Source organism: Hirundo rustica, chromosome 4, assembly GCF_015227805.2.
Source record: "Hirundo rustica isolate bHirRus1 chromosome 4, bHirRus1.pri.v3, whole genome shotgun sequence".
NCBI lineage: Eukaryota > Metazoa > Chordata > Aves > Passeriformes > Hirundinidae > Hirundo > Hirundo rustica.
Window position 1 is genome coordinate 74,003,307 of NC_053453.1, and position 24,792 is coordinate 74,028,098.

At 47.8% G+C, this 24,792-nt stretch overlaps 3 protein-coding genes across 6 annotated transcripts in view; 1 reads left to right on the forward strand and 2 right to left on the reverse strand.

The window, feature by feature from the left end:
• Window positions 1-953: 953 nt before the first annotated feature.
• On the reverse strand, window positions 954-13,510 carry TUBA8 (tubulin alpha 8). 3 transcript variants are annotated; one of them, XM_058420434.1, is made up of 7 exons: window positions 13,380-13,510; window positions 11,523-11,645; window positions 10,017-10,171; window positions 5,503-5,725; window positions 4,718-4,866; window positions 3,500-4,180; window positions 1,820-2,145 (listed from the first exon to the last, which is right to left on the reverse strand). In XM_058420434.1, exons 4-7 carry the CDS (start codon window positions 5,528-5,530, stop codon window positions 1,858-1,860), a joined length of 1,146 nt encoding a protein of 381 aa, XP_058276417.1. In that variant the 5' UTR covers window positions 5,531-5,725; window positions 10,017-10,171; window positions 11,523-11,645; window positions 13,380-13,510; the 3' UTR covers window positions 1,820-1,857. The 3 variants fall into 3 exon arrangements, with proteins under 3 accessions (XP_039919368.1, XP_058276417.1, XP_039919367.1); XM_040063434.2 differs by lacking the exons at window positions 10,017-10,171; window positions 11,523-11,645; window positions 13,380-13,510 and adding exons at window positions 954-1,127; window positions 8,805-8,897 and having other exon boundaries at window positions 1,835-2,145; XM_040063433.2 differs by lacking the exons at window positions 10,017-10,171; window positions 11,523-11,645; window positions 13,380-13,510 and adding an exon at window positions 8,805-8,897.
• A 528-nt stretch (window positions 13,511-14,038) lies between these two features.
• On the reverse strand, window positions 14,039-16,848 carry PEX26 (peroxisomal biogenesis factor 26). The gene is made up of 5 exons (XM_040063446.2): window positions 16,667-16,848; window positions 16,045-16,185; window positions 15,369-15,688; window positions 14,581-14,727; window positions 14,039-14,177 (listed from the first exon to the last, which is right to left on the reverse strand). Exons 1-5 carry the CDS (start codon window positions 16,834-16,836, stop codon window positions 14,074-14,076), a joined length of 882 nt encoding a protein of 293 aa, XP_039919380.1. The 5' UTR covers window positions 16,837-16,848; the 3' UTR covers window positions 14,039-14,073.
• A 1,523-nt stretch (window positions 16,849-18,371) lies between these two features.
• Window positions 18,372-24,792, forward strand: part of MICAL3 (microtubule associated monooxygenase, calponin and LIM domain containing 3) — a 173,064-nt gene continuing 166,643 nt past the window's right edge. The window contains exon 1 of one of the 2 annotated variants that reach the window (XM_040061041.2): window positions 18,372-18,568. The gene's annotated coding sequence lies outside the window, so the exon portion shown is untranslated. The remainder of the gene's footprint in view (window positions 18,569-24,792) is intronic. The other variant, XM_040061040.2, reaches the window with a different exon arrangement.

Sequence of the window (24,792 nt, forward strand, 5' to 3'; positions counted from 1 at the left end):
GAGGAGGATCGGGACAGCTCCAGGTGTGGTCAGTGAGGATGAGGAGGATCGGGACAGCTCCAGGTGTGGTCAGTGAGGATGAGGAGGATCGGGGCAGTCCCAGGTGTGGTCACTGAGGATGAAGAGGGGCTCTACAACCCCAGGTGTGGTCAGTGAGGATGAGGAGGATCAGGGCCCTGCTCAGGGCTGCTTCCAGCGGAGTTACTGTCCCTGCTGGAGCGGCAATCTCCGGGAATCCCTCCAAAGACACGGTGGCAGCGTTTGCAGGAGCAGGGGAAGCCCTGGATGCTCCTGGAGCATTGCTCGGGTGTGAGGGCCAAGCCCCATGCCTCAGGACAGCACAGGAGAGGGAGCAGTGCACCTGAGCAGGTGGGGCAGCATCTGGGGGTGCAGGGAAGATCCTTTTTCTTTCTCTTTAATTTCACCTTCCTAGTCCCATCCCAGTGCCTCCAGCCCCTCCCAAGTGCTCTCAGTCCCATCCCAGCCCCTCAGTGCACTCCCCTCCCTACTGCATCCCAGCGACCCCAGAAAAAGAGAGAGGTTTGATGGAAAAGGGGTTTAAACTGAGGGGAAAACCTCCTTTTTCATTATTGTATGTGTTTAAATTGGAGGGGATCCCCCTTCACTTGGGTTTTTAAGGGTATCAGTTAAAGGATAACTTGCCTTTTCTGTTATTTGAAGTTTAATTGTGGAAAAATCTCCCTTTTTCCGACATTTGAAGTATTTAAACAGAGGGGGAAAGGGCAGAAAAAGAGAGGGAAAAAATGGCAGGAAACATGAGGTGAAAAAGGAGAGAAAAAAGGGTGGGAAATGTGAGGTGGGAAAAGGATGAGAAATGTGAGGGAATTAGCACTCATGCATTAATTAATTGGGAATTTATGAACACAACTGTGCAGCAAAGGAGAGATGTTGTATTAATTTTTGAGAGAAAATCTGGCAGAATCAGTCCCAGGAAGGTTTTCAGGTCTGGAAGTTCACAGTCTTGAAAAGAAGGCAGCTTGGGTATTTCTAAGAGTTGTCTTACTTTATATAGACAGATCCTTCTTGAAAGAAATTCTGTATTAACATCATTAAAAAATCCAGATTCTGAAATGAGCGAGGAGGTTCACAAATGCATGTAGGAGGACCTAATCAAAAAGCGAGACAATATCTTATTTGGTGCACAAAGGCGTTAATAAATTCCCAGTTAATTTGTGCATGAGCACCTTGAGGTACTTCATGCATTTTATTAATTAATTTATCCATGAGCATCCAATTAAATCTGCCCTCCATATGCCTTAGCATAGCTTCTAGGAGGACTTCTTCCACGATCTTCAGGCACAGAGGTGAGGCAATCACCAGGACCCTCCTTTCAACCCTTTTTAACAACAGGGACAGTGTTTCCCTTTTTCCAGTCCCCTGGCATTTCACCTGATTGCCATGACTTTTCAAATACCCCAGGGAATGTCGTAGCTGATTGGGGATTCCACGGAATCCCGGCTTTGGCAGGTGTCTGTGGTGTCCCTGTTGGCTCTGCTGCTGTCATGCAGGAGCAGGAAGCAGGGTTCTGCAGCTTTTTGGGGTGACCTACGTGGAATGTACTGAGCTTATCCTCTGCTTTAGAGCTTAAAGGGGCTCACATTAAGTGTGCAAGGGTGAGCAAGTGTTTTTACATTACTGGGAGTGGAGGGGCATCACTACAGCTGATGGTACCTTACAGGATCATTTGCCTGTCGTTTATACAATAAAAAATGTCACTGTATGACTAAGTTTATGTTTACAACGTACAGAAAAGCTGATCTAGTTGTTGATTGACGCATGCAGTACACTGAGACACAGAGAATTCCGCGCTCACCAGGAGCAAAATGTATTTCAAAATTACTCCCCGTCATTCTCTTCCTCAAATGAGTCGGTTCCCACTTCCTCATAGTCCTTTTCCAGGGCAGCCAGGTCCTCTCGGGCCTCTGCGAACTCTCCCTCCTCCATGCCTTCACCCACGTACCAGTGCACAAAGGCTCTCTTGGCGTACATCAGGTCAAACTTGTGGTCGAGCCTCGCCCAAGCCTCGGCGATGGCCGTGGTGTTGCTCAGCATGCAGACTGCCCGCTGAACCTGGGCCAGGTCTCCCCCGGGAACAACGGTGGGAGGCTGGTAGTTGATCCCCACCTGGAAACAGGAATGCCAGAGAAGGCTGTCAAACAGCAGGAGCAGGAGGCAGTCAAAGAGCTGGGGAAATGTGAGTGAAGTTACAGACGGCGGGGCGGAGTGGTGCCAGATGGCAAGTGCCATTGCAAATGTCAAAGAGCATCATGCACCCTCATTTTAATATCTGTACTGTTCTACTGTTTAATATATGAATTTGTAGCTTTCTTAACAGCTCCTCAATACTGAACACAGGGTTTCACCAAGATGCTCTGTAGAAACTTGCATAAAAAGTTGGTTCCCAGTTGAAAGTTTTCACTGTTGAAGGAGCTGTCTGTATGACAAATGTTTTTCCACTGTTAATGTCTGTGTTATTGTTGAAAATATGTTTCCCAACGCTGCTGTGTAGCCAGTGGGGAGAGGCTGTATAGTATTTCTAGGTTAACTAAGAGATTCCCTAATATCAGCATTTCCTTTATTAATTTTATCAGTTTTGTTATTTCCCCAATTTTAGATTGTGCCTCAGAGGCAACACACATTGGCTATTCTAAAGGTCAGGTCTTTCAATTTTAACCTATACACACTTTGAATTTTCTCTTATTTAAATATGTAAGAGCCTGTGTCAGTGGGATGTCCAAAGGAGAAAAGGCACATTTTATATAAATGCATCCTTCTTACGTTTGTTGGGAAATATCTATATTTTCCCCCACATTCAGGGGGAAATAGGAGAAACAGACAAGATAGAAAACTTTAAATACAAGTTTTCTACTAGACTGAGCACTAAAGAGAAGCTCGTGGCAGGGTGCACTATTAAAATGTGGGTTTCTTATCTTCTTTTCTTCGTGTTAGAGCCGGGATTAACACACGGGAGTCTCAGTCTCGTGTTTGGACTCGGTGTTTATTAATTCTTATCTACAGCTCAGCCTCACGAGCCGTGAGCTCTCACTAGCAAGGTAGAAAATGGAGTACCTCTAACTCTTTCTTTGGTCTTTTAAGCTCTAATTACCTAATAATGAGATGACACCTATATTATTTATACTTTTAACCCAATAATTGACCACCAGAGGTCTGCAATGTGGACCTTTTTCACCCAGTTAGAAAAAAACATCCAAAACAAAGAAGAAGGACTTAGACAATGCCTTAAATTGTCCCTATTGCCCCATATATATTACTATATATTAAAACCTTAAATTCTAAGTTTTTCACCCTGTGAGGTCACACAGTCCTATTCAAACCACACACCCACAACCCCGGGGCCATCACTCAATTTCGGGAGCCTGCTCCACATCCTCAGGCCAAATGCAGTGCTTGCTTGAGGGTCTTTTAGCACGGAAAACCTAAACCCCTCAGCTTCCAGAATTCCAACCTCCCCACTCACCTTGAAGCCTGTTGGACACCAGTCGACAAACTGGATGGTTCTCTTGGTCTTGATGGCAGCGATGGCCACGTTGACGTCCTTGGGGACGACGTCGCCCCGGTAGAGCATGCAGCAGGCCATGTACTTGCCGTGCCTCGGGTCACACTTCACCATCTGGTTGTTGGGCTCGAAGCAGGCGTTGGTGATCTCGGCCACCGAGAGCTGCTCGTGGTGCGCTCTGTCGGAGGAGATGATGGGGGCGTAGGTCACCAGCGGGAAGTGGATGCGCGGGTAGGGCACCAGGTTGGTCTGGAACTCGGTCAGGTCCACGTTGAGGGCGCCGTCGAAGCGCAGCGAGGCGGTGATGGAGGAGACGATCTGGCTGATGAGGCGGTTCAGGTTGGTGTAGGTGGGGCGCTCGATGTCCAGGTTGCGGCGGCAGATGTCGTAGATGGCCTCGTTGTCCACCATGAAGGCGCAGTCCGAATGCTCCAGGGTGGTGTGCGTGGTCAGGATGGAATTGTAGGGTTCCACCACGGCGGTGGACACCTGAGGGGCTGGGTAGATGGCGAACTCCAGTTTGGACTTCTTTCCGTAATCCACGGAGAGGCGTTCCATCAGCAAGGAGGTAAATCCAGAGCCGGTACCGCCACCAAAGCTGTGGAAGATCAGGAATCCTTGCAGCCCAGAACAGGCATCGGTCTAGAAAGCAAAAGAGAAGGTGAAACAGCAGTGGCTGAAAAAGGTGGAAAAGATTTTGCTATGTGAGCTTCTCCTGAGCTGAAGGAGTGAGCAGTCACAGGCATAGATTTCATGTCAAGTTTTCCTGGGAAAGGGCTGGCGATAATTCCAACCTTTGCTTTCCCCACTGTCTCAGCCTATGACATGGGGATCTGTCCTGCCTCTCTCTCTGAACTTCACACTGCTCTGTTATTCCTGCTGAAACCAGCAATGTACAACTGCGTAATTCACCCTTCAGTGTCAGTATCAGTGCTGTAGGCCTGTGCTAATAATTAAAAACTACATATTCAGAAGCACTTTATAAAAATGCCTGGAGGTATGCGGCTGAGAAGTGAACTGCTGGGCTTCTCTCTTCTGTACCGTGTCCAAGACACCGTCTGTATGAGCTGCAACCTCTTTTCTGAACCATTGGTATCATTTGCAATTAACAAGCTGTTAGTTCTGCCCCTCTTTCTTCTGCAGAGTCCAGGCTGCTGTTCCAAAACCACCGGGATTTACCAGCTTACGGACACGATCCAGCACCACATCAATGCTCTCCTTGCCAATGGTGTAGTGGCCACGGGCATAGTTATTGGCTGCATCTTCCTTTCCAGTGATCAGCTGTTCTGGGTGAAAAAGCTCCCGGAAGGTGCCAGCCCGTACTTCATCTGAAGAAGAAAGAGAAATGGTGAGAATATGCTCCAGTGCTAACAGACTCTGGGTGTTGTTGTCATCAATGCGTGCTCTCAGCCACAGGAGCTCATGATGCCAAAAGAGAGATGCTGATGGAGAAGGGAAATGTGTCTGGAGCATTTTTTCATTGTTGCATCTGATTGATTTATGGTGTATCTTCAGCCACTTGTCTTCTCATGAGCTTGTTGGTGACAAGTACAGCCTGCATCCACAAGCCCCCAGAAAAAAAAAAAAGTGTGAAGAAATTCAGGTGCCCCAGTTTTTAGACATTCTTCTATTATTGGAGGGAAGCGGTCAGGCTCCCACTTTGAATCCAAAATGAAGAAAAGCAGAAGTTAAATGGCAAAAATGCCATGATAAACAAACCCCAAAGTTAAATATTGATGCAAAGGGAAGTTGTACCAGCTATTAAACTGCTGGGGATCCTCCTGTTCCTGTTTGTAACACCTGTGAATCTGGCGCCCTGTGTCACAAGAAAATTAATTTCGTGCTGCCTACTGGTAGCCCGAGGCACAAAGGGCTCTTTGTGCCAGCGAAGACTGGTGGCACAGCGCGGTGACATGAGGGAAAGCAGCCTCATCTCCATTTTGCAGGTCCAGTTCTCTACTGACCTACCACCGACGGTTCCAAGTCCACCATCACAGCCCGTGGCACATGCTTCCCGGTGGCTGTTTCGTTGAAGAATGTGGTGAAAGAGTCGTCAGAGCCGAGTTTGTCTTGCAGGTCCTTGAAGGTGCCGTCGGGCTGAATGCCGTGCTCCAGACAGAAGAGTTCCCAGCACGCGTTTCCTATCTGCACTCCGGCCTGGCCAACGTGAACGGAGATGCACTCACGCTGAGGGGAGAGAGAAGAGGCAGGGTCAGGAAAAGCAGTGCACCCTGGCCCTCCTTATTCCTGGCAGTTTCATTTTCCCAGTGTATTGCTTTTCCTAAAAAATCGCTGAATTGTCACTGTCAGCTGTTCAGCCCCACCACCCCAATGAGACTGCACATGCCAGATACTGGGACAATTCTTTAAAAAATTGAGAGCTGTGTGGAGTACTGTAGAAGTATATTAAAACAGGAAAACTAATTTCAAATACACTAACCCCACCTTTCTTCCTGGATTGGGCCTGCTGAGGAGCCCATCCCAGTTTAGTTTATTTTTACTCCTGGCTGGAACCTGACACAGCCATGTGGAATCTTCCACCCTTACGTAACCCAAGGCAGGTGACGTCTTTTGATCCTTCTACCCTCTGATAGCAGGCTAGCGTGGAATCTTGGAAGAGCTGCTTTCACCTAAGGAAATTATTAGATTTCCTTGGCTGAAACAAATGTTCCTTCCAGCTCATGAGCAGCCTTTAATTTTACATCACGGGTCCATTGCTTGTCAGGCAGTGCCGTTGCAGTATGGTGTATTTGTATGATTTCCAGCACTGTTTCTGTGGCAGCCAGGAAGAGAAAACTCTGTAACACCAGGCTAAAGTAGGCAGGTGACAATTGCTCCAAAATCCTCTGCACTTAAAAGCAAGAAGGCCCTGGTGCTGGATTTCATAAGTTCACAAACAGAATTATAAAGCTGATACTTCTGGGTTAGTCCCAACAATTGCAACACTGGGTGTAGCGAAGAGCATTTTTTTGAGTAGAGAGTTGTTTCAGGCATGTGGGTTGTTTTCAGATTTGGTTTCTGCTTTGGAGCAGTTAAAGCTGCCTGAGCTCTGGTTTTGTGGTCCCCAGGGCCCTGTCTATACTAGAGAGTAAAAAAATGTCAGGTCATAATACTGAACACTGGCCTGTGATCTCCTGTGCTGATTGATAATTAAAACCAAACTGGCACAGTTTTGGCTTAGGGCAGTTAATATTTTTCCAGACAATGCTGGGGCGCCATGCAGAAAACAGCTCATTGTCAAGAATGGTTTCCAGTGAGCAGCTCACTGACCACTGCCAGGCTTTGGAGAGGGGAGGAGAATTGAGATGCCTTTAAGGGCAGAGGATGGTCCTCACTCATTCTTGTTTTGTAATATTGCATTTAGAGATAACCAATGGCACCATCAGATTTCACCAGTTAATTTGTTTTTTCTTTTTAATTAAATTCTGTAACTGCTTACCCAGCAAAATCATTCTGTGACCTGAGAATGAAATGTATCCTCCCTAAAAACTAAATTTTCAGTCACAATGTGTGACCAGCAACATCTCTGGGGCAGTGTTTCCGTCACAAATTGACACATATTTGTGTTTAAGAAACATAACCGAAGACATTTTTTCAGAAGCAACTGGAATTTCAAAAGTCATCACTGACCCCAGCTAGTCACCCCCAGAAGTTCAAATGAACATGGAAGCTCAATTTAAATCTTTCATTCGACAAAATAAATTATTTCTGTTCAGTACTCATTTCTAAGCTGCTGACTCTGCAAATGCAAGTGTACTTGCACAACCCTGCTTTTCTCAACTGAGTTGTGCAAAAGTCTGTTTGAGTGACAATGGGGCTTCATAAATCAGCGTGTCACAATCTGGAGGATCACACAGGAGACACCGAAGGCGTATTTGGGCTTAGAGAATTCAATTAATGCTGACCTTCCAGGCTCCTGCCTTTTCTTTCAAATCCCAGTGGGAATCTGTGAGGCTGGCAGTGAGAAAAATCAGTTTCTTGTCTTTTCAAATATAGCAATGAGGCCAGTTGGCTTTTAAAAAGAATATCTTTTGAAGCAAAATGACAATTACAAGTCGAGCAGTATTTTAAACCTAAAGAGCTGCTTTGCTCACTTCAGCTCTGTAGAGGAATTGGTCTGGTTTTTCACAGATAGAACAAGTGAATGCTGCCTTAAGAAGTTAATATTGTAAAGCTTCGTATAGGGCTGTAGCTGGAGACTTTTCAGACTGAGTTTTCAGCGGCACTAGTTTGAAACTGTATCTCAACCCTGCCTTTTGAGCCACTTCATCTTCTCCTACCACAGCAGTGATTTGAAAATATTCTGCCAAAGAGAAAAAGAGGTTTCTGATTTTGTAAACAGCATTAAAATAGGTGCCAGAGTTTTAGTAGGGAAGTGGGCCTTATTCAGTGTCACAGTCAGAGTAAACTGATCTTTACGTGATATTTTAATTTGGAGCCTATTCCAAACTCATGTTTCACATCCTACCACTAAAGCACCAGGATGGGTCTAACAAAGAAACAGCAGAAAGGACCAGATCCTTTGTGAAACTAAACTTGGGACTGCTTTGACTCTTAAAAAAACCAGCTAATACCTGGCTCCAGGATTTACTGCAAAAGGCAGACTATAGTCTTCCAGCTGTTCCACAAACACGCTCACTTCCCTAGGTCTGGGAAGCTCGGGGACAAGTTTTGCCTGTGAGATGAGCTGGCAGAAATTAACATAGTTCTTCCTCTGCACCAAAATTAGACTCACTGCTAGAGATATACTGGGGTACAAAGTGAAATGGATGTTTTTTTCACATCTGAAGACGTTTTGAGAGGTTTCTATGGATTCATAACAAACCCCCAACACTTAAAGAGAAAAGGGCATTTTTTTCACTTACTTAAACGCATACGTATATAAAAGGATTCATGGACCCCAGAAACACACATGCATACCCTGCATGGCTATGGACAGTATAGCCATTGGGGCTAAATTTAAAACATTTCTAAAAAAAAAATTATCTCGTGTGAAAATGAACTGGTGTTGGGAAAAACGTGGTCACAACAGAAAAGTACCAAACAGCTAAGACTCCACATCTAATTTACCTTATTACACTAATTTTCTCAGAGGAAAATGTAATGTTTCAGTGAGGTTTTCTGCACTCCTTTCCCATCTTCTTACGTGGTAAGAAGTGTGTGAGATCGGGGTTCCGTGGCAAAACCTACCGATAACAACAGCAGACCCCGCTGCCTTCCCTCGCCCACGGCCCTCCCGGTGCCGGTGTTCCCACGTCCCCCTTACCATGGTGTCTCCAGAGGCGTTTCCCTCCCTGTGGGATCGCTGCTGGCAGGTTTGTGCTGGAGCCTGGCTCTGGCTGCAGCAGGAGGCACCCTGGGCCCCGCAGCTGCTGCTGCGCCTCAGTGTCACAGCGCTGGGGGAAGAGGTCACCCTGTGCCTCCAACACCGCTCCTGTGCTAATCCAGCCACACAGGCCGGGCTCAGGGACACCCCGGGCTCCAAACCCAGTGCAGCCAGGGCTGGCACGCTTAGGAATTGGGAGTGTGGCCACGTAACACACTGTACATTGTGTTTTGTCACACCTCAGGATTTCACATTGCTTTATCCACACACTGCACCACGTAACACACTGTACACTGTGCCTTCTCACACCTCAGGATTTCACATCACTTTATCCACACACTGCACCACGTAACACACTGTACACTGTGCCTTCTCATACCTCAGGATTTCACATCACTTTATCCACACACTGCACCACGTAACACACTGTACACTGTGCCTTCTCACACCTCGGGATTTCACATCACTTTATCCACACACTGCACCACGTAACACACTGTACACTGTGCCTTCTCACACCTCAGGATTTCACATCACTTTATCCACACACTGCACCACGTAACACACTGTACACTGTGCCTTCTCACACCTCGGGATTTCACATCACTTTATCCACACACTGCACCACGTAACACACTGTACACTGTGCCTTCTCACACCTCGGGATTTCACATCACTTTATCCACACACTGCACCACGTAACACACTGTACACTGTGCCTTCTCACACCTCAGGATTTCACATCACTTTATCCACACACTGCACCACGTAACACACTGTACACTGTGCCTTCTCACACCTCAGGATTTCACATCACCTGCACCACCACAGTTCCCTGTTCTGCCAACACGTACTTCTGTAGATGAAAATCACGCAGAAATTCCAGTGCATGAGGCATAAGAGGGCAAATGAACGGAAAAGAGAAGGATAGAAGAAAAACAAAAGTAGAGATCTGGAAAGTAAGCAATTACCATTCTTAAGTGTGCTCTACTAGCTCTTTTAAATGATCTCCTGGCTTATCTAACAACATTTCAATTTACTTCTATTACTTCTCTTTCATGTCCAGTCCTCCAGGCTGTCGGCAGCACGGGACAGCTTTCAGTACAGACTCTCACTTCTCTGCCCAAACACAGAAAGAAATTTGATTCTTACTGCAGTGTTTATTGCAGGACAGGTCTGGAGGCATCACCCCAACATTCTGACACCAAATTAGTGCAGCAGCCTCCACCACTTTGCTCCTTCTGCACTAGTTCCCCACTGGAAAGCAGCGGCTTCTCTCAGTAGAGAAATCCTTGTGTTTGCAACCCCTAGGTAACAAAGAGGAAGGTGCACTTCATTGCTTGAATCTGCATTATGTATTCTCAGACTTTATAATTGTGCTGTTTATGATGATGTTTAATCAGCAGACATTAAACAGACAACTCCTAAAATGCAGGTTAGTCTACTCTGACATGATAATAATAGTTGTTCTGCCACTGCTGGCAAGCACAGAAATATCTTAACACCTACATTTCAACAGTGAGAAATTGTTCATACTGGTTTTTATAAACTCACTTCGGTATAGTCTTCATTTTGCTGTTCTTTACACAAACCTGCAAATCATTACTCTTCAGTTTTGGCTGGGAAAAGCGACAGAGCCATAATTTCTGGAGCCATAATTGTTTTTTTAACAAAGAATTTCCATGACAAGTTCCATCTACTGCTTTGTTTAAAGTGAATCTCAAAGTTCTTCAGAAAACCATCAGATTGTTGCTTTGAGACTAAGGAACAGTCTCACATTTTCACTCTGGGAAGGGCATTTTTGAATAATCTAGAACTCAGAAGTACTGTTGTGCTGGTTTATCCCCAGCTGGCAACTGAGCACTGAATCAGAAGAGTAAGAGAGAACCTGTGGGTTGAGGTGTCGTTTAAGACACAAGCAAAGCAAAGAAAGGGGTGGATTCACACTTCCCATGGACAGGGAGGTGCTCAGCCACAACCAGGACAGCAGGGCTCCAGCACTGGCTCGGGAAGACAAACACCAGCATTCCCCTTTCCCCTTCTTCCCTCAACTCAATATGCTGGGCAAATATGCTGGAGATTGAAACACCCCAAGAGGCAAAAGAAGGACAGTAAAATGCTTTTTCTCCTCTACTGGGTGTACATCACCGCCTCCCTACAGGTTGGTTACCTGAGTGACTCGCCAACAGTGACAGAATCATGGATTATTTTAGAATATTATTATGCCATTTTACATCACAGTGCACTTTTAGTAAGTTCTTAGGTGATCACACAAAATCCTCTTTTCCTTTTAATTTGGGACGTGTAAGTCTTTGCATTTCCCACACATTGTTAATACCTTCCTGGGAAAGTGAGTGAACATTTAAACACTTTCCTTGGGTTCCCTGTGTAACTGTTTTCTGTTAGACTGTTGCCACCTGCTGGGAGAACCAGCAGCATCTCATTTCAGGATTTCTGAACTTCCAAACTCCAGTAAAGAAGCACCTGTGTAACACTGGTACATTGATAAAATACTGGTTTTCAAGCATTATCCCTGAAACAGAGAACTGAGCTGTGTATTTTTACTTCTTATTGGCAGAGTTTTCTCCCCTAATACAGTAAGTGTAGTTAATTCTAATATAAAGATACATTCATCCAGTAACAATGAATGCCACGTACTTTATTCTTGGTACTATTGGTCTTGGCCATCCCAAAATGCAGACTCACACCCTGCCAAGATCATCAGTGGATTAGATCTCATCAGATTCACACTGAAGATATTCTCTACTTAATTCAAATACGCTGAAGCTACAAAACAATGAGAAACAAAACCTTTGATATACTTTGTAGTGTATCGATACAATAAATGCCATTTTTAAAAATATACGCAATCACAGAACAAACAAGCAACTCTACAAAGAGGTAAATCAGTAGTCACTTTATTATAAAAATTAGATACTGCAGTTTTAGTATTAATTGCAGAAAAAAACCCGTGATACCTTATTTCTGCCTTCTTGCTCTTTCATGATAAATTAAAAACAATATAAATTCTAAATCAGTAGTAATCCAACAAAGTCAAGGTTATCAACCTACACTTAAAATAAAGTTGAGTGTTAAAAGTCCTGGAAAATGACACTTAACAGCATTCTAAAAACTATGTATGGCCTGCTGAAACCACTGGTCCAAACCAACCTCCAAAACTGCACCTCTGCCATCCAACAGAAAATGATGCCAGAAGACTGCAGCAAAAAGTCTTCATTACCTAACAGTCACTTTGATAAGAATTTGGCCTGACTTCAGAGTGAAGTTTGCCATTTCACTACCTGGCTTACAAAGGACTTAACTCGAGGCCTTGCAAAGCAGGGGGGCACAAGGCTCATCCTGGTCATTTCTTGGAAGAGCTCAACTCCAGACAGAGCTGCTGTGTTTCATTCTCATTTCACATCAAGCGTTGGTTTCAGTGTTGTAACTACACTTGCAGCTGGATTACAGGAAGCATTTAGCAATAGCAAAGGCTGCTCTTCCCTGTGTGTGCAGAGTATACAAAAAAATTACCTTTTTATGTGGAAAAGCTACGTGCTACTTAACCTGGTTAAGAGTAGAGTAGCAGAATCCTGGCAGAGACAAAAACTTTGGGGAGGGATATGGGATTGGTTTGGGTTTTAAAAACTCTTGAGACAACCAGACAAGGTCGTTACTGCACCCATGAATAACCTGCCTGAGTTTGTCTGACAGTAATGCTGGAGTGTAGCTCTTTTTTGGGATAATTTAAGATGAAACAGACAATTATTTTTAGCAGTGAAGATTAAGACTCTTTTCAAAGTGTCCCAGTAAGGAGCAAAGCAACAGACCACGCACAGTCTGAGGGTCCCAACACACCACACTGGGATCTACACTGCTACTGCTCATGGGTTTGCTGTGGGCCCACCAAAAGGGCTGCCCTGACATTTTGTAGCTTGGGCTGACATCAGTGAGTTTGCACCCTTTTGGCACAGGTGCTGGGATGACAGAGGCCAATTTGTCCGTGGCCTTTCACCTTCAACCTGTCCCCTCCAGCACACAACAGTGTGAAAGCAGTGTTTCGTTAGGTCGGTGCTCCCTCCTAAAGGAATTTGCCCTTTGTCAATTGATGACGGATGGATGAATGGATGGAGGAGAAATAAATGTTCTACCCCAAACCTCCAATTTCTGCCCCAAGTGGTCAGAAATGGAGTTGGTCTGGTGACAGACCTGCAGATGTACAATTTTCTTGCCACTGATCTTGGGGAAGATCTTGTGATGTCAGAGAAGTATCTCTTTCTATAAAAAAATAAACTTCTGTTCTGAATGACAGAGCACTGCTAAATGACTCCCATCTAACCCAGGACTCTGGATACTGGGGACCTGGGGAGCAATTCTAGATATACAAAGAGACTTTTTGACATCTACATAAACAAAGCAAGAGGTAGGGAAAGAGTGAAACAAAGCAACAACTTCAGTTGTTCAACTGGACAATAATATAGAATATAATTTAAAAAAATAGCTCTATTTCCTTACCACCACCACCAAGTGCTTCTAAGAATGACTATGCATCGGGCAAGCACTAAGTGCTGTGATTTGCATTTAAGAGGAGTAGATACAGCACACCAGTCTTTGTGGCCCACCACCTCATCTTCCTGGCTTAAATATGACTAAAATCCAGTGTGCCTGTCCAAAGAGGCATCGGTCACGAGAGAAACCATGGCTTTCAAAACGCAATAGGCTTTACTTTCTCCAGTGTTTTTATTCCATGTGCTTGTCCTAAATCCCATGTGCAGGAACTGGGCTTTTCAGATGTCTTCAGGCACAAGAGAATATTCCCCTGATCACTGGTACTCCTTTGCCTTTTACAGTCATGCTTCCAGGAACACTATTGCACTTGTTCAGAGAACTGCTCGGCATTTGCAAGGATGAGAACTTCTTCCATAATTCGTAACTGGCTACTCACTCAAGAGACACATCCAAAGCCAAGTGTTTGAAAAGGAGGATTCTTATTCAGTTGTAGATACGGAAGGAATGGCTTTACCCTAGTGTTGGACAGGACCAAGCAAAATGTCAGGAATGCTTGCTGCGCCTTCAAAATTCATACACCACCATTCCCTGTCTGAAGAAATTCCAGGAGTCCACGGCTGGTCACCTCAGATTTCAACAGTCCCTGAAGAGCCTGGTAAGATCCCCAAGACAAGGTGACACTTTTAGTGGAGGAAGACACTTAGTCTCGAATTGGAGGCCTATGGATTGGAGAAAGCACAGCTGCCCAAGCCTGTCGGAAGAGCTGGACCAGTTTGTAAATGAATGGCAGTGACGTGGGAGAAGCTGCAAAGCAGAAGAAAAAAGGTAAAAATAACTTAGTAAAACTAACTAGGTAAAACTAACATACACTAAACATATTAAGGAAGAACTACCCCCAGCCAGAGTTAATAAAAACCTAGTTCTCTTCCTTTGTTCGATGAGGAAAAGGCTGAGTCTAGAACAGCTCTGCCTGCCCCTCACAGTCTGTACCACAGTCTGCTGCAAAGAGTTTTCAGAAAACTGGCATTTGTGGAGCTTCATCTTTCTACAGGGACTGCAGCTGGAAACATTAGACACACTAAGTTCCTAGTCACCCAGATTTTGTGTCTCCCTGAGACATTTACACAGACCAAATTTATTACAAGGAGCTCATTTCTTCTCGGTAACCATGACGGCATTTGAAAAATTGGAAATCTTAATCCTGTACCTGGGTCTAATCTCACCACCACCAGGTACAGCAAAAAAGTAGCCAAGAGCATCTTCTTGTAAGGAAGTAAATAGAAGTGGTTTGACATGGACCTCAGTGCTCTACGTAGCAGCGTCAACATGGTCAGGAGCTTTTGGGACAGCATTCCTGGAAAACAAGAACAGAAAGGCTGTTAGGGCAAAGTAACGTTTAAAAAGTAATCACACAGATATAGACAAGAAGAAACTAAGATACTGGAAGTCTGATTGCGTGAGACTCGGGTTTGGTTTGGGTTTCTATATAACAGGGAACAGAGAAACAGTACAATTTTGGAATACAGTTAATTGTACTTCTTTTTTTAGGCATCTACTTTACTACAATATGATCTTATACCATAGTAGTGCCAGCTTCTGTCCTGGACGAAAACATCAAATGATTTACAGTTCTGGAGAAAAAGCAGTGCTTTAAATGCCACACACACACTGTTCTACTTGGACTCAACTGTAAACGGAAATAAAGAACACTGTACACAAAGCCAACAAAACGTACCCTTAAAGGATTGCCAGGTAGCCTTAGTTTTCCTTTTTTACCTTAAAAAAATAAACCCCAAAACCTCCAAAAGTGTTTTTGATCCGGGACACTGTCATCCCCTGATGTCGGCAGAGACTAAATATGCTTTGCAATTCCCGCCAAAGGTATCGCCAAGTCTTTTATTTCCCGCTGTGATACACAACAGGATTTCCTCACCGGTAAGGGACCAACTAGGAATGAAACCATAAAAAAGGAGCACAAACAGAGGGAAAGCCCACCCAGAACAGTTTCTGCGGCTGGGTCTTGCTGCTCCTCGGCGGCCGAGCTCCCCAGAGTCTCCTCCCGCCGAGCCCAGCGGCGGCGGCTCTCGCAGACGGTGCCGAGCAGTGCCAGCTGCCGCTCGCCGTCCAGCGCGGCGCAGCCCCGCACCAGCTCCTCGGCGCCCTCGAAGCGGCCCAGCGGCAGCAGCACCTGCGCCACGTACAGCTCCAGCAGCGAGCCCAGCTCGGGGAGCCTCTGGTTGGCGTGGGCTCTCAGCCAGCTGCCGCCGGCCTCCAGCATCGCCTGCGGCTCTCTCACTTCGCTGTACAGCAGGATACTGAAATGCAAGGGAGAAGTGGGAGAAGACCCTAAGTCTTTGTCGAAGCCGGCAGCGCTGCCCACGAGAGGCTCTCATGAAGGTATAAACCGGGGTGTACATCAAAACACAGAGACAGTTCTGAGGTAGACAACAGGTGCAGCTATCGATGTTACTCTCTCAGCATCACCCCTTTTAGACTTGAGCACCACGAGCAATCTTGCAGGCAAGCTCCAGGCACACACAGATCAAGAACAGGCCTGTCCCAGATCTCACTTACACCATGCAAAGTGAAAATATCATACCCAAGCCTGGCCTGCACTTAAACCTAAGGCAAGCCCCGTGTGTAAATCTGACAGCAACAGACAGAAACTCACCACAGCTCCAGAACTTTTGGAGGCAGATGTTCAGGGACATGGTAATATTGTAGGACCCAAGACAGAACTTCCCTCCACCGGTTCATCTCGGCCAGCGCCTGAATCCCCACAACACAAAGGGAGCATTTCACTTCTGCAAAACTGGTGAGAACAGACACCTAAATAAGTGCTTCTTACAACCTCGTTTGCCCTTCCAGTGAGCTTCAATGCAGCCCAGGTAGCCCCTCTACCTGCCCCCTATAAAAAGGCCAATTCGACCTCCGAGGTTATGCACTGTGTATCTCTGAGAGAACGAAGGGAAGGCTCCTGGGCACACCCCACTTCCCCTCAAACGCGCACAGATCCCTTCATCCGCAACACCTTAATACCGATAAAAGGGACAAAAGAAACCCCAAAGCAGGGCGGGCACGGCCTGAAGCTCGGAGCCAGCCCGCTGCTGATGCGACACCGAGCAGCTTCCCAGCGCCACCCCGGCCCGTCCGCAGGCCGGCAGCGCTCGCACCTCTCCCCGGGGCCGGGGCCGGGTCCCAGGCTGTCGCAGCCCGCCTCGCAGCGCTCGCACCTCTCCCCGGGGCCGGGGCCGGGGCCCAGGCTGTCGCAGCCCGCCTCGCAGCGCTCGCACCTCTCCCCGGGGCCGGGGCCGGGGCCGGGTCCCAGGCTGTCGCAGCCCGCCTCGCAGCGCTCCACGGCGGCGGCGAAGTCTCGGTGCAGCACCAGCAGATCCGCCGCCTCCTCCAGCAGCGCGGCCGCCTGCGCCGGCCCCGGGGCCCAGGCGGGCGGCTCGCCCCGCATGGAGCCGGCGGGAGGGCTCACCCCGGCCCCGCACGGCTCCGGCTCAGCCTCCGGCTCCGGCTCCAGCGTGCCACCGCCCCCGCCAGGGCCCGGCTCCGCTCCGCTCCGCTCGGGCAGGCACCGGAACGCCGGGATGGAGCCTGGCGGCAGCGGAAGGCAGCGTGCCCCGGCCCCGCGGGCCGCCGGGACGTGTAGTCACTGCCGCGGGAGGGCATCGGCTCCTGGGGCATCGCTGGGCGGGGAAAGGCGGAGGGAACCGCGTCTGTTCAGCCTTGGGAGGAGAGCGAGGGGATCTCTTCAATGTGCATGAATACCTAAAGGGGGGTGCTAAGGAGATAAAGGCTCTGCTCTGTGGTGCCAAGCACCAGGACGAGAGGGAACGGGCAGAAACTGATGCACAAGGAGTTCCACCCGGGCAGGGGGAAGAACTTCGTTCCTGTGCGGTGACCGTGCACTGAAACATTGCCCAGAGAGGGTGCGGCGTCTCCCTTTACGGAGATGTTCCACAATCGCCTGGATGCAATCCTGTGTGCTCTGCAATGACCCCGACTGAGCAGGGAGGTGGCTCCAGATAGACCCACCGCGGTTCCTTCCAGCCTGACCCCGCTGTGACTCTGTGACTCCGCGGGCATCGGCGCCCGTCCCTGCCAAAACTCGCTCCCTTCCTCTTCTCCCTCGTGTGGCTGCCGAGGGAAAGGGGCCGAGCCCGTCTCGGCTGTTCTCCCCGCAGCCGCCGGGTGTCAGCCCAGCCCCGGGAGTGTCCCAGCTCTCGCCCCCGGCCGGGGGAAGGGGCTCGGTGCTAACGGGGAGCGCTCCCCGCCGCCCCGCAGCTCCGCCCGCGGGTGATGGATGCTCTCCGCTCCCGGCCCTCGCTCCGGGCGCCTCTCCCCAGGCACCCCGCGCCCGCGGTTTTAAGCACATTACGCTGTTCATGGAGTTCGGGCGTAATAACAGCGTCTGCGGCAGAGCCCGGCAGGCAGCGACCCGCGTTCTCCCTCGGTTGTTATTTAAAAACAAGAGGGTGCCTTGGTTACGAGGTAATTACGGCAGTCAGCGAGAACGCTCTTCGAAAAGGGATCTCTACAGGAGAGCCATGATTGATTTGTCTTGTAACATTTTTAAATAACTGACACATTTATTTGTCCCCCCACTGCGATAATTTAATTGCGAATGGACTGATACAAAACACGCTAAGGAATGAAACGCAACATTTAAAAGGGATTTTCTATGCCATTACAGTGTGACGAATGTGATTAAAAATTTGATCAGAGGTCTCCTTTTCTAGGTAGGTGTTTCCAGGCGGCAGGACCACGTCCCTGCCCCTCTGGGCAGCAGCAGGAGCCCTCTGCAGCAGCAGCTTTTACACAGCGGTGTGTCCAAGGTGTTGGCACACCGCCCTTCACTGTGGAAGGGGTTCCCGAAGGATTCGGGCTGGCTAAGGAGAAACCACTGCACAGAAACCTGTGAAAGGGAGGGCTCAGCAGGCAAAGGCAGAGGTAAAGGCGTTCCAGACTTCTGCTCCTGTCTCTCGGCGCTTGCAATTCGGAAAACAGCGTTCCTTTTTGGGAACTACAAGTCCCAAAGTGCACTGTGGGAAGAACGTGCCTCGTACCAGCTAGTGCCCAGCACAAATTCCCAAATATGGATAAGGAATCAAGTTTGAAAAAGACTCGCCCTGGCTGGATGCTGCTCACTGAGACTCAGAAAAGGAGTGAGCCAGCGGAGAAGCGAGGTGAGTTTGCGTTATGCAAAGATGCTGTTCAAGGATTTCTCTCATGCGGAGCAGCTGGTAGTGTTCTGTCCCTCAGAAGGGCAGCCCGGCATCGCTCGGGTGGCGTTTGCAGTGGGTGTTGCGGTCACGGAGCCGCTTTTGGAACGGGGCTGTTGTTTCAGGTGGAGGAGCGAGCAGCAGGAGCAGCCGTGCTGCCGGGTGAGCCAGATCCTGTTTCCCTGCAGATGCGCCTGATGGATTAAAGACCTCTGGAAAGACAGGGAGCTGCAACATTGCTGCAGTGGTGTTAGGGGCCGGGAAGGGTCAGGGGGAGGCAGGAGCTGCTCTGAACAGCGGCTCTCCATGAGTTGCAGTGTGCGGTCGCGTAGCACGGCAAGGTGGACAAGCAGCGTCGTAATAAAAACAGTTACAGGTTAAATGAATTTCTCTGTAAGGCACGGTAGAATGTTTTTGTACTTCACCCCTCTTCCTAGAGGGGACAGTGTGGTGCCTTGAAGGCCAAACCTCTTGCAGCTCTCTGACCTGCAAGTAACGCTCGGTAACAGGATTGTTTAACTCCAGGCCAGGAACAATTACCTATTTTACCAGCAATTTGTTAACAAGCAAAACGAAATCGTTCTGAAACACAATCATCTTGGTGGAGATGAGAGACGCTTTGAGCTCCACCGCGGGGCACACGCGAAGCCTCGGCGGCTGACCCGGTCACAGGCAGCGCCGGCTCCTGTCCCTGTGTCTGTCCCTGGCAGTCAGGCAGAGCCCTGGCGCGGCTCAGATGCCGTGTGCGGACACTCTGCTGCTGGCTGACGTCAAGTGCAGCTGGTCCAGCTGTGCCCGTCATCCCAGCACCCTCCTCCTGCTATGTAGGGTCATGGAGCAGCGCGGCCGGCACGGCGCGGCGCCGCAAAACGCAGGAGCTGCGCTCCAGCCCGAGACTGTTTGGGCTGCTGAGCCCGACTGTCACATGGATGCTTGTTGCCAAATAAGAATGATGTTGTTTTTTCCATCTCTCCTTGAATGGGAGCAGCTTGAATTGTCTTAAAGCTGAAAGGGTGCCTCTTGTACTAGAACCAGCTAAACAGCAGGGCAGTCTATCCATCCCCACGAGCGCTGGAGGAAAGCAGCTGTGGTCGCCTGTGCTCCCAGATAACAGTCTCTAGTAACCAGAAAAGCTAAAGTTAAACAAGCTTGCTGCCAGTGACAAGTAGTATGAGGGGGTACCTACAGCCGGTTTTGTGTCCTGGGTGCAATGTCCATGCCCAGCTCATTGCCTTTTATATAAAGTCAAGGAGGTTTTTTATTTCCCGCAGTCATCCTGATTTTGTGCAGGAGAAGAAAACTGAGTTTCAGCAGGGGCTCGTTTGTGTGTGCATCATCTGTGGATTTACTGGTTGCCCTCCTCCCTCTCCTGCCAGGCAGTTCGAGGAGAGTTTAGAGTTCCAGGCACCTGTGACAAGGCCTCCTGAGGTAAATCGCCTCAGCTATTAATCCAGATCTGACCAGCACACGGTCACAGGGCCAGAGGGCTGGCAATCAGTCTTTTTCTGTTGTCTCTTCTGTGTCAGTAGGCTGTTAATAGGAGATTAGCAGCATTAGGGAGACTTTGAGCCAGAAACGGTGAGGCCCTTATGATGTGATTTGAAGAGAAAGAAACCCTCCTACACTCGGATAGAAACAAACGCAAGAGCTGGAAATTGTAAACGGCATTATGGACACGGCTGGGGAAAGCACTGTCTCTAGGAAAGCTGTGGAGCTCTGTAGTACCTCACTGCTTATCAGCAGCACTTTAACAAAGCATTTTTAGTCCATGGAGAGCTCAGGTCCCAGCCTGCAGCACTCCGTTCTTATCACCACGTGCTTTTGTTTGACTCTGGCGAGACCGCGACGTGCTGGAATCTGTAATTCGCCGGTAATTTCCATCAGCAGTAAATCCCCATTAAATATGAAGCAGGCTGGCTGCAGATCCCTTCAATTAGCCCAGATTCAGGGCTTCCCTGGCTGCTGGCAGGCGTTCTGCAGAGCCCAGGGCTGGGTGGAGGTGAACGCTCTCCGGCTGTGCTTTGAGCAGATGGCCCACGGTGATGCTTTCTTATCTCGCCAGGCGTTGTGGCACAGCATCAAACCTGTTTTTTTTTTGTTTCAAAAATAGACCTGGTTAGAGGAGACTCGCCTGATTTTGAGCCCGCCTGGTGACGTTCCTAGCCAGTGTGTGTTTAAATGCACTCGTGTGTGGTTTTGGCTGTACCCAAACCTGTGTAAGCAGCAGGTGAGGACGGTAGAAGGCAGAAAAGACAACTGCAGGGCAGTCACAGTCCAACTGGGGGGATCACATCAAACAGAAGAGCAAATCTCTGTTTCAGCCTTCGTCACAGATGCACAAACACCGTGTGAGGTGTGGACGCTGGAAACTGGGAAACTGGAAACACAGGGTTGTGTTCTCAGCTTGTCAAAACTTGAGTTTTACCCAGATAATAATAAAACCTTTCCGAAACAAAGGGCAATTTTAGGTTGATTAAGTCCCTTTCTTTGCTTCATAATCAAACAAAATACTCGCCTTGGCAAGGCAGCTGTCAAAGAATAGCAGCAGTTACTTTGATTTAATTGTTGCTGTTATAATAGCCATAATTAGTGCTGGGTGGGGCATTTCATAGCTGTAAGGTGACCAATTTGGTTAGGGGCCTAAGGCATGTTCTTTTCTTCAGCTAGTTATTATCTGTGAGAAAATACTGAAGCCTGTCATCACTGTGGGTCAATTACAGCCTGTTTGCCTAGCACAGCGTCTCTTTGCTCATCACCAGAGTCACAGCCCCTCTAACAGCTAATTCCTCTTCTCAAGGCCCAGCTTGCCAAAATCAACCCTCATCCATTGGTCTCCACCTTTCCTCTTCTTTCAAAGGCGAGCCTTGTGCTCTCATGACTGGGAGGACGGCTTGACAGTGTGAATCCTGGAATTATTTGTACCACAAGGTGATTTGAGAAAACGGCTCTTCTCGTTTTTAACCTAACTTCTCGACAGCTCAGTGTTTCTTTTCAGTGTCTGTCAGTCATCTGTCCCTCATCCTGAATGCCCATGTTCTGTGATCTGCATTAATTATCTCTACGAGCAGGCAATGCATCTTCTTCATCCTAATCTGGAAATTTCAGAGCATTCTACAGAAGTTAAACTCTTTTCCATGGCGGTCTGCTGGTCCTGGCTCTTCTCTGGCCAAGTCTTGTGGTGCTCACAGAAGTTGGGATGCGAGGTTGCTTTAGGAAAGCCAGCAGCTGCAGAATTGCGTGGCAGCAGCGCCTGAGCCTCGGGAGAAATCCTCTGGGAAGGGGTTGTTTGCTGGTGCACACACTCCTTTGTGTCTTGTGTTTCACAGAGCACTCCCTTCGTGCCCCTCTGCCTGTGGCGGGCAGAAGTCCCTGCTTGCTGTTTGTGCTGGTGAACTTGATACAGTAATTAACTGGGAATTGCCTTTTTATGTACCTGCGTCTGAGCTTTTTTTTTGTTGTATTTATGTACTCAATGAATGTGCAGCGCCTTTCTTTTTGGGAGGATTTCTCCCCTCCTCTGGAAGATCTGTGTGATATTTCGGGATCTTACCTGTTTGAGAGGTGTGCTTGCGCTGTGTGTAGGATTAACCTCTCAAGCAGTGCGCTGACCCTCGTTTCCCTGACGAGCTGATGCTCTCTTTCCCTCCACACCTCCCGTACTTGCTGCTCCTTCTCATCTTTCTCGGCAATGCCAGGTGCAGACAAAGGTAGGATTAGATGTCTAATTAGTTTATGTAGCCTTAGACACACGTGGTTACTTCTTGGCGCTGGGGGAAGGGCAGCCCGTGAGGAATCCAGCCCTTGTCTCCCGGGGAGGTTTTCAGCAGCCTGAGCCCAGGCAGACTCAAAAGGCAGGCCAGAATTTTCTAGACGCATTTTTGTTCCAGATGCCTGTTCAAGGAGGAAGTTGAAAACCCAGTCTGTATTACCAAATCTGAAAGAGTTCCTCATTTAGTGTTAGATCCAAAAAGTTTATTTCCAAATAGTGACTCAGTGTAGACAGCCTGAAAGAACTGGCTCGAAACATGGCAGAAAAGCTACTAAGCTGTAATTAATACGTTTTAGTAACTACACCGTAGATGGGACAAGTTGTATTCATAATATTTTTAGCTTATCAAAGTGGACTTTAGGCTGTGGCTCTCCTGTCTCCCGCTGCCACCATCCTTCAGCAGATGTAGCCAGGGGAACAGAAAGGATTGTGTCATTGTCTTTCCTACCTGACAGAAGGATTATCTGATTTGTAATTTCAGATGTACTTATGGATTGTTCTCAAACATCTGAAGGAAAAGGAATGGAGGAGGGTAAAGCAAAAGATCAAGAGTATACTGTAGCTGTGTACACCAGCAAAATAAAATCCCTCAAGGGCAAAGTAATGGAAATGGGATTCACGTACTAACTCTGACCAGACCTTCGGGGATGGAAAACGGGGTGGATTCTGCCAGGGCTTGGGAACTTAATTTGCTCTCAGGGGCAGACAGCAGCTGCCCTTACATTTCTCATGGAGTGTCTTTGTGAGTGAGAGAGCTGCACGCTGGTGTGTCAGCCTGGCACTCAGGGTACAACCAAGCCATGAGGACGGAGGTCGCTGTAAACACAGCGAGGTTAAATGAAATAAGGCCAAGAGGAGGTCATGGTGAATTCGAAAGGGAGAGTGGATAGACAGACGTGACTGATGATGGCTCTGGTGATTGGAAACAAAACCTTAAATAACTCAAATTTGTATTCAAGAGCACTTGTCCATTTCAGGACTCTACATCCGTCTTCCTGTGTCAAATCAAGCAGCAGTTCACAGCAGGTCACATTTCCAACGCACTCTGAGCTGCCTGAACAATATATCTATTCTGAGCTCCCCTTGCCAGGCTGTCTCATTCCAAAAGGTGTGCTCACAAGGAGAAATTCAATGCTAGAAAGACAGTCGGATAATTTTAGGAGATAGAATCACTGATAGAATCCCCAAAGGAGCTGACTCCCTAAATAGTCTTAGCGGGGAAGCAGGCTCTGTAAATCATTACCAAAAGTTAGGCTGAAAGCATTTAAAACACTTTGCATAACAAGCACGTAGGTTCTGCCTCGATCTTCCAAGCCACCGTGGTTTATTTTGCTAAGCTTGCCGTGATCAAAGCAGGTTCTCTGGCGTTGCTGTTCATGTGGCAATCAAAGATTCAGACTGGTCAGAAGTAGGACAAGCACGGGACTAAATCTCTAGAGCTGCCCGAATCAAAGGGTTAAAGGAGGACTGTGAAGTACTTAATAGGCTGCCTACACAGTGCTCAGCAAGTCAGAGGTTAACAAAGGACCTTATTATTTGAAAAGATAATTGAGGCTGAAAACAAGTCAACCATCCCACAACTAAGCCCTGGAGATCATCAGTTTTTGTGAATAATAGCTGGCAATGTTCGGGATTCGGTGAGTTAAGTGGTTAATCCTATACAGAAAGCCGCATCCATAATGCACTTTAAATAGGGGAAATCCACCCAATTTGACCCCTGGAGGATTGCTTCCTGCTGTTCTGCCGATGGATTTGTCTATAAATATCATGGAAGCCATCAGCAGATAAAATCTCCAAGACTGAAAAGCCTCTCGCTATTAAATGATGCAGGAAGCAGCAGGAGCCTGGGGTAAGGAGGCGCTGAAACCAATGCCCTGCTCTCCCAGAGTCACTGTAGCCAAGAGAAGCAAGACCCATACACTGTTTCCATCTTGATTAGGTGGGAAAATGTCAAATACACCCTCTCTTCCTCTGTCCAGTCTTCTCCACAAGCTGCTCCTTCCATTCTGTATGGGTCACTCAGGCAGCAGATCATCAGCTTTTGCCGCAGTTTGTTCCAAATTTGTCCTTTGTTTACATCCCTCAGAGAAAGCTTGGGGGTTTTTTGTTTGTTTAGGGGTTGGTTGGTTGGTTGGTTGGTTGGTTGGTTTTGTGGGGTTTGTTTGTTTGTGGGGTTTGGGGGTTTTGTTGTTGTTCTGTTTGTTTTGTTGTTGGTTTTTGTGGGGTTTGTTTGTTGGGTTGGGTGGGTTTTGTGGGTATGGGGGTTTTGTTTGTTTGTTTTGTGGTTTGGTTTCTGTTGTTGTTGTTTTGTTTTGGGGTTTTGTGGGTTTTGGTTGGTTGGTTGGGTTTTTGGTTTTTTGGTTTGTTGGGGTTTGTTTGTTTGTTTGGGTTTTTGTTTTTGTTTGTTTGTTTGTTGTTG

Bases quoted from the DNA above. Each gene is read 5' to 3' on its own strand.
- TUBA8 (XM_040063434.2), bottom strand. The intron at 4,181-4,717 runs GTAAATCCCGGT...TTTGCTTTCTAG, and splicing joins TGGATCGTGTCCGTAAGCTG to ACCGATGCCTGTTCTGGGCT. The intron at 2,146-3,499 runs GTGAGTGGGGAG...TCCTGTTTCCAG, and splicing joins GGTGTCCAACAGGCTTCAAG to GTGGGGATCAACTACCAGCC.
- PEX26 (XM_040063446.2), bottom strand. From the start codon at position 16,836: ATGCGGGGCGAGCCGCCCGCCTGGGCCCCGGGGCCGGCGCAGGCGGCC. The intron at 16,186-16,666 runs GTGCGAGCGCTG...TGTTCTCACCAG, and splicing joins GGCCCCGGCCCCGGGGAGAG to TTTTGCAGAAGTGAAATGCT. The intron at 14,178-14,580 runs GTACAGGATTAA...TCTGCTTTGCAG, and splicing joins GGTGGTGAGATTAGACCCAG to CTTCTCCCACGTCACTGCCA.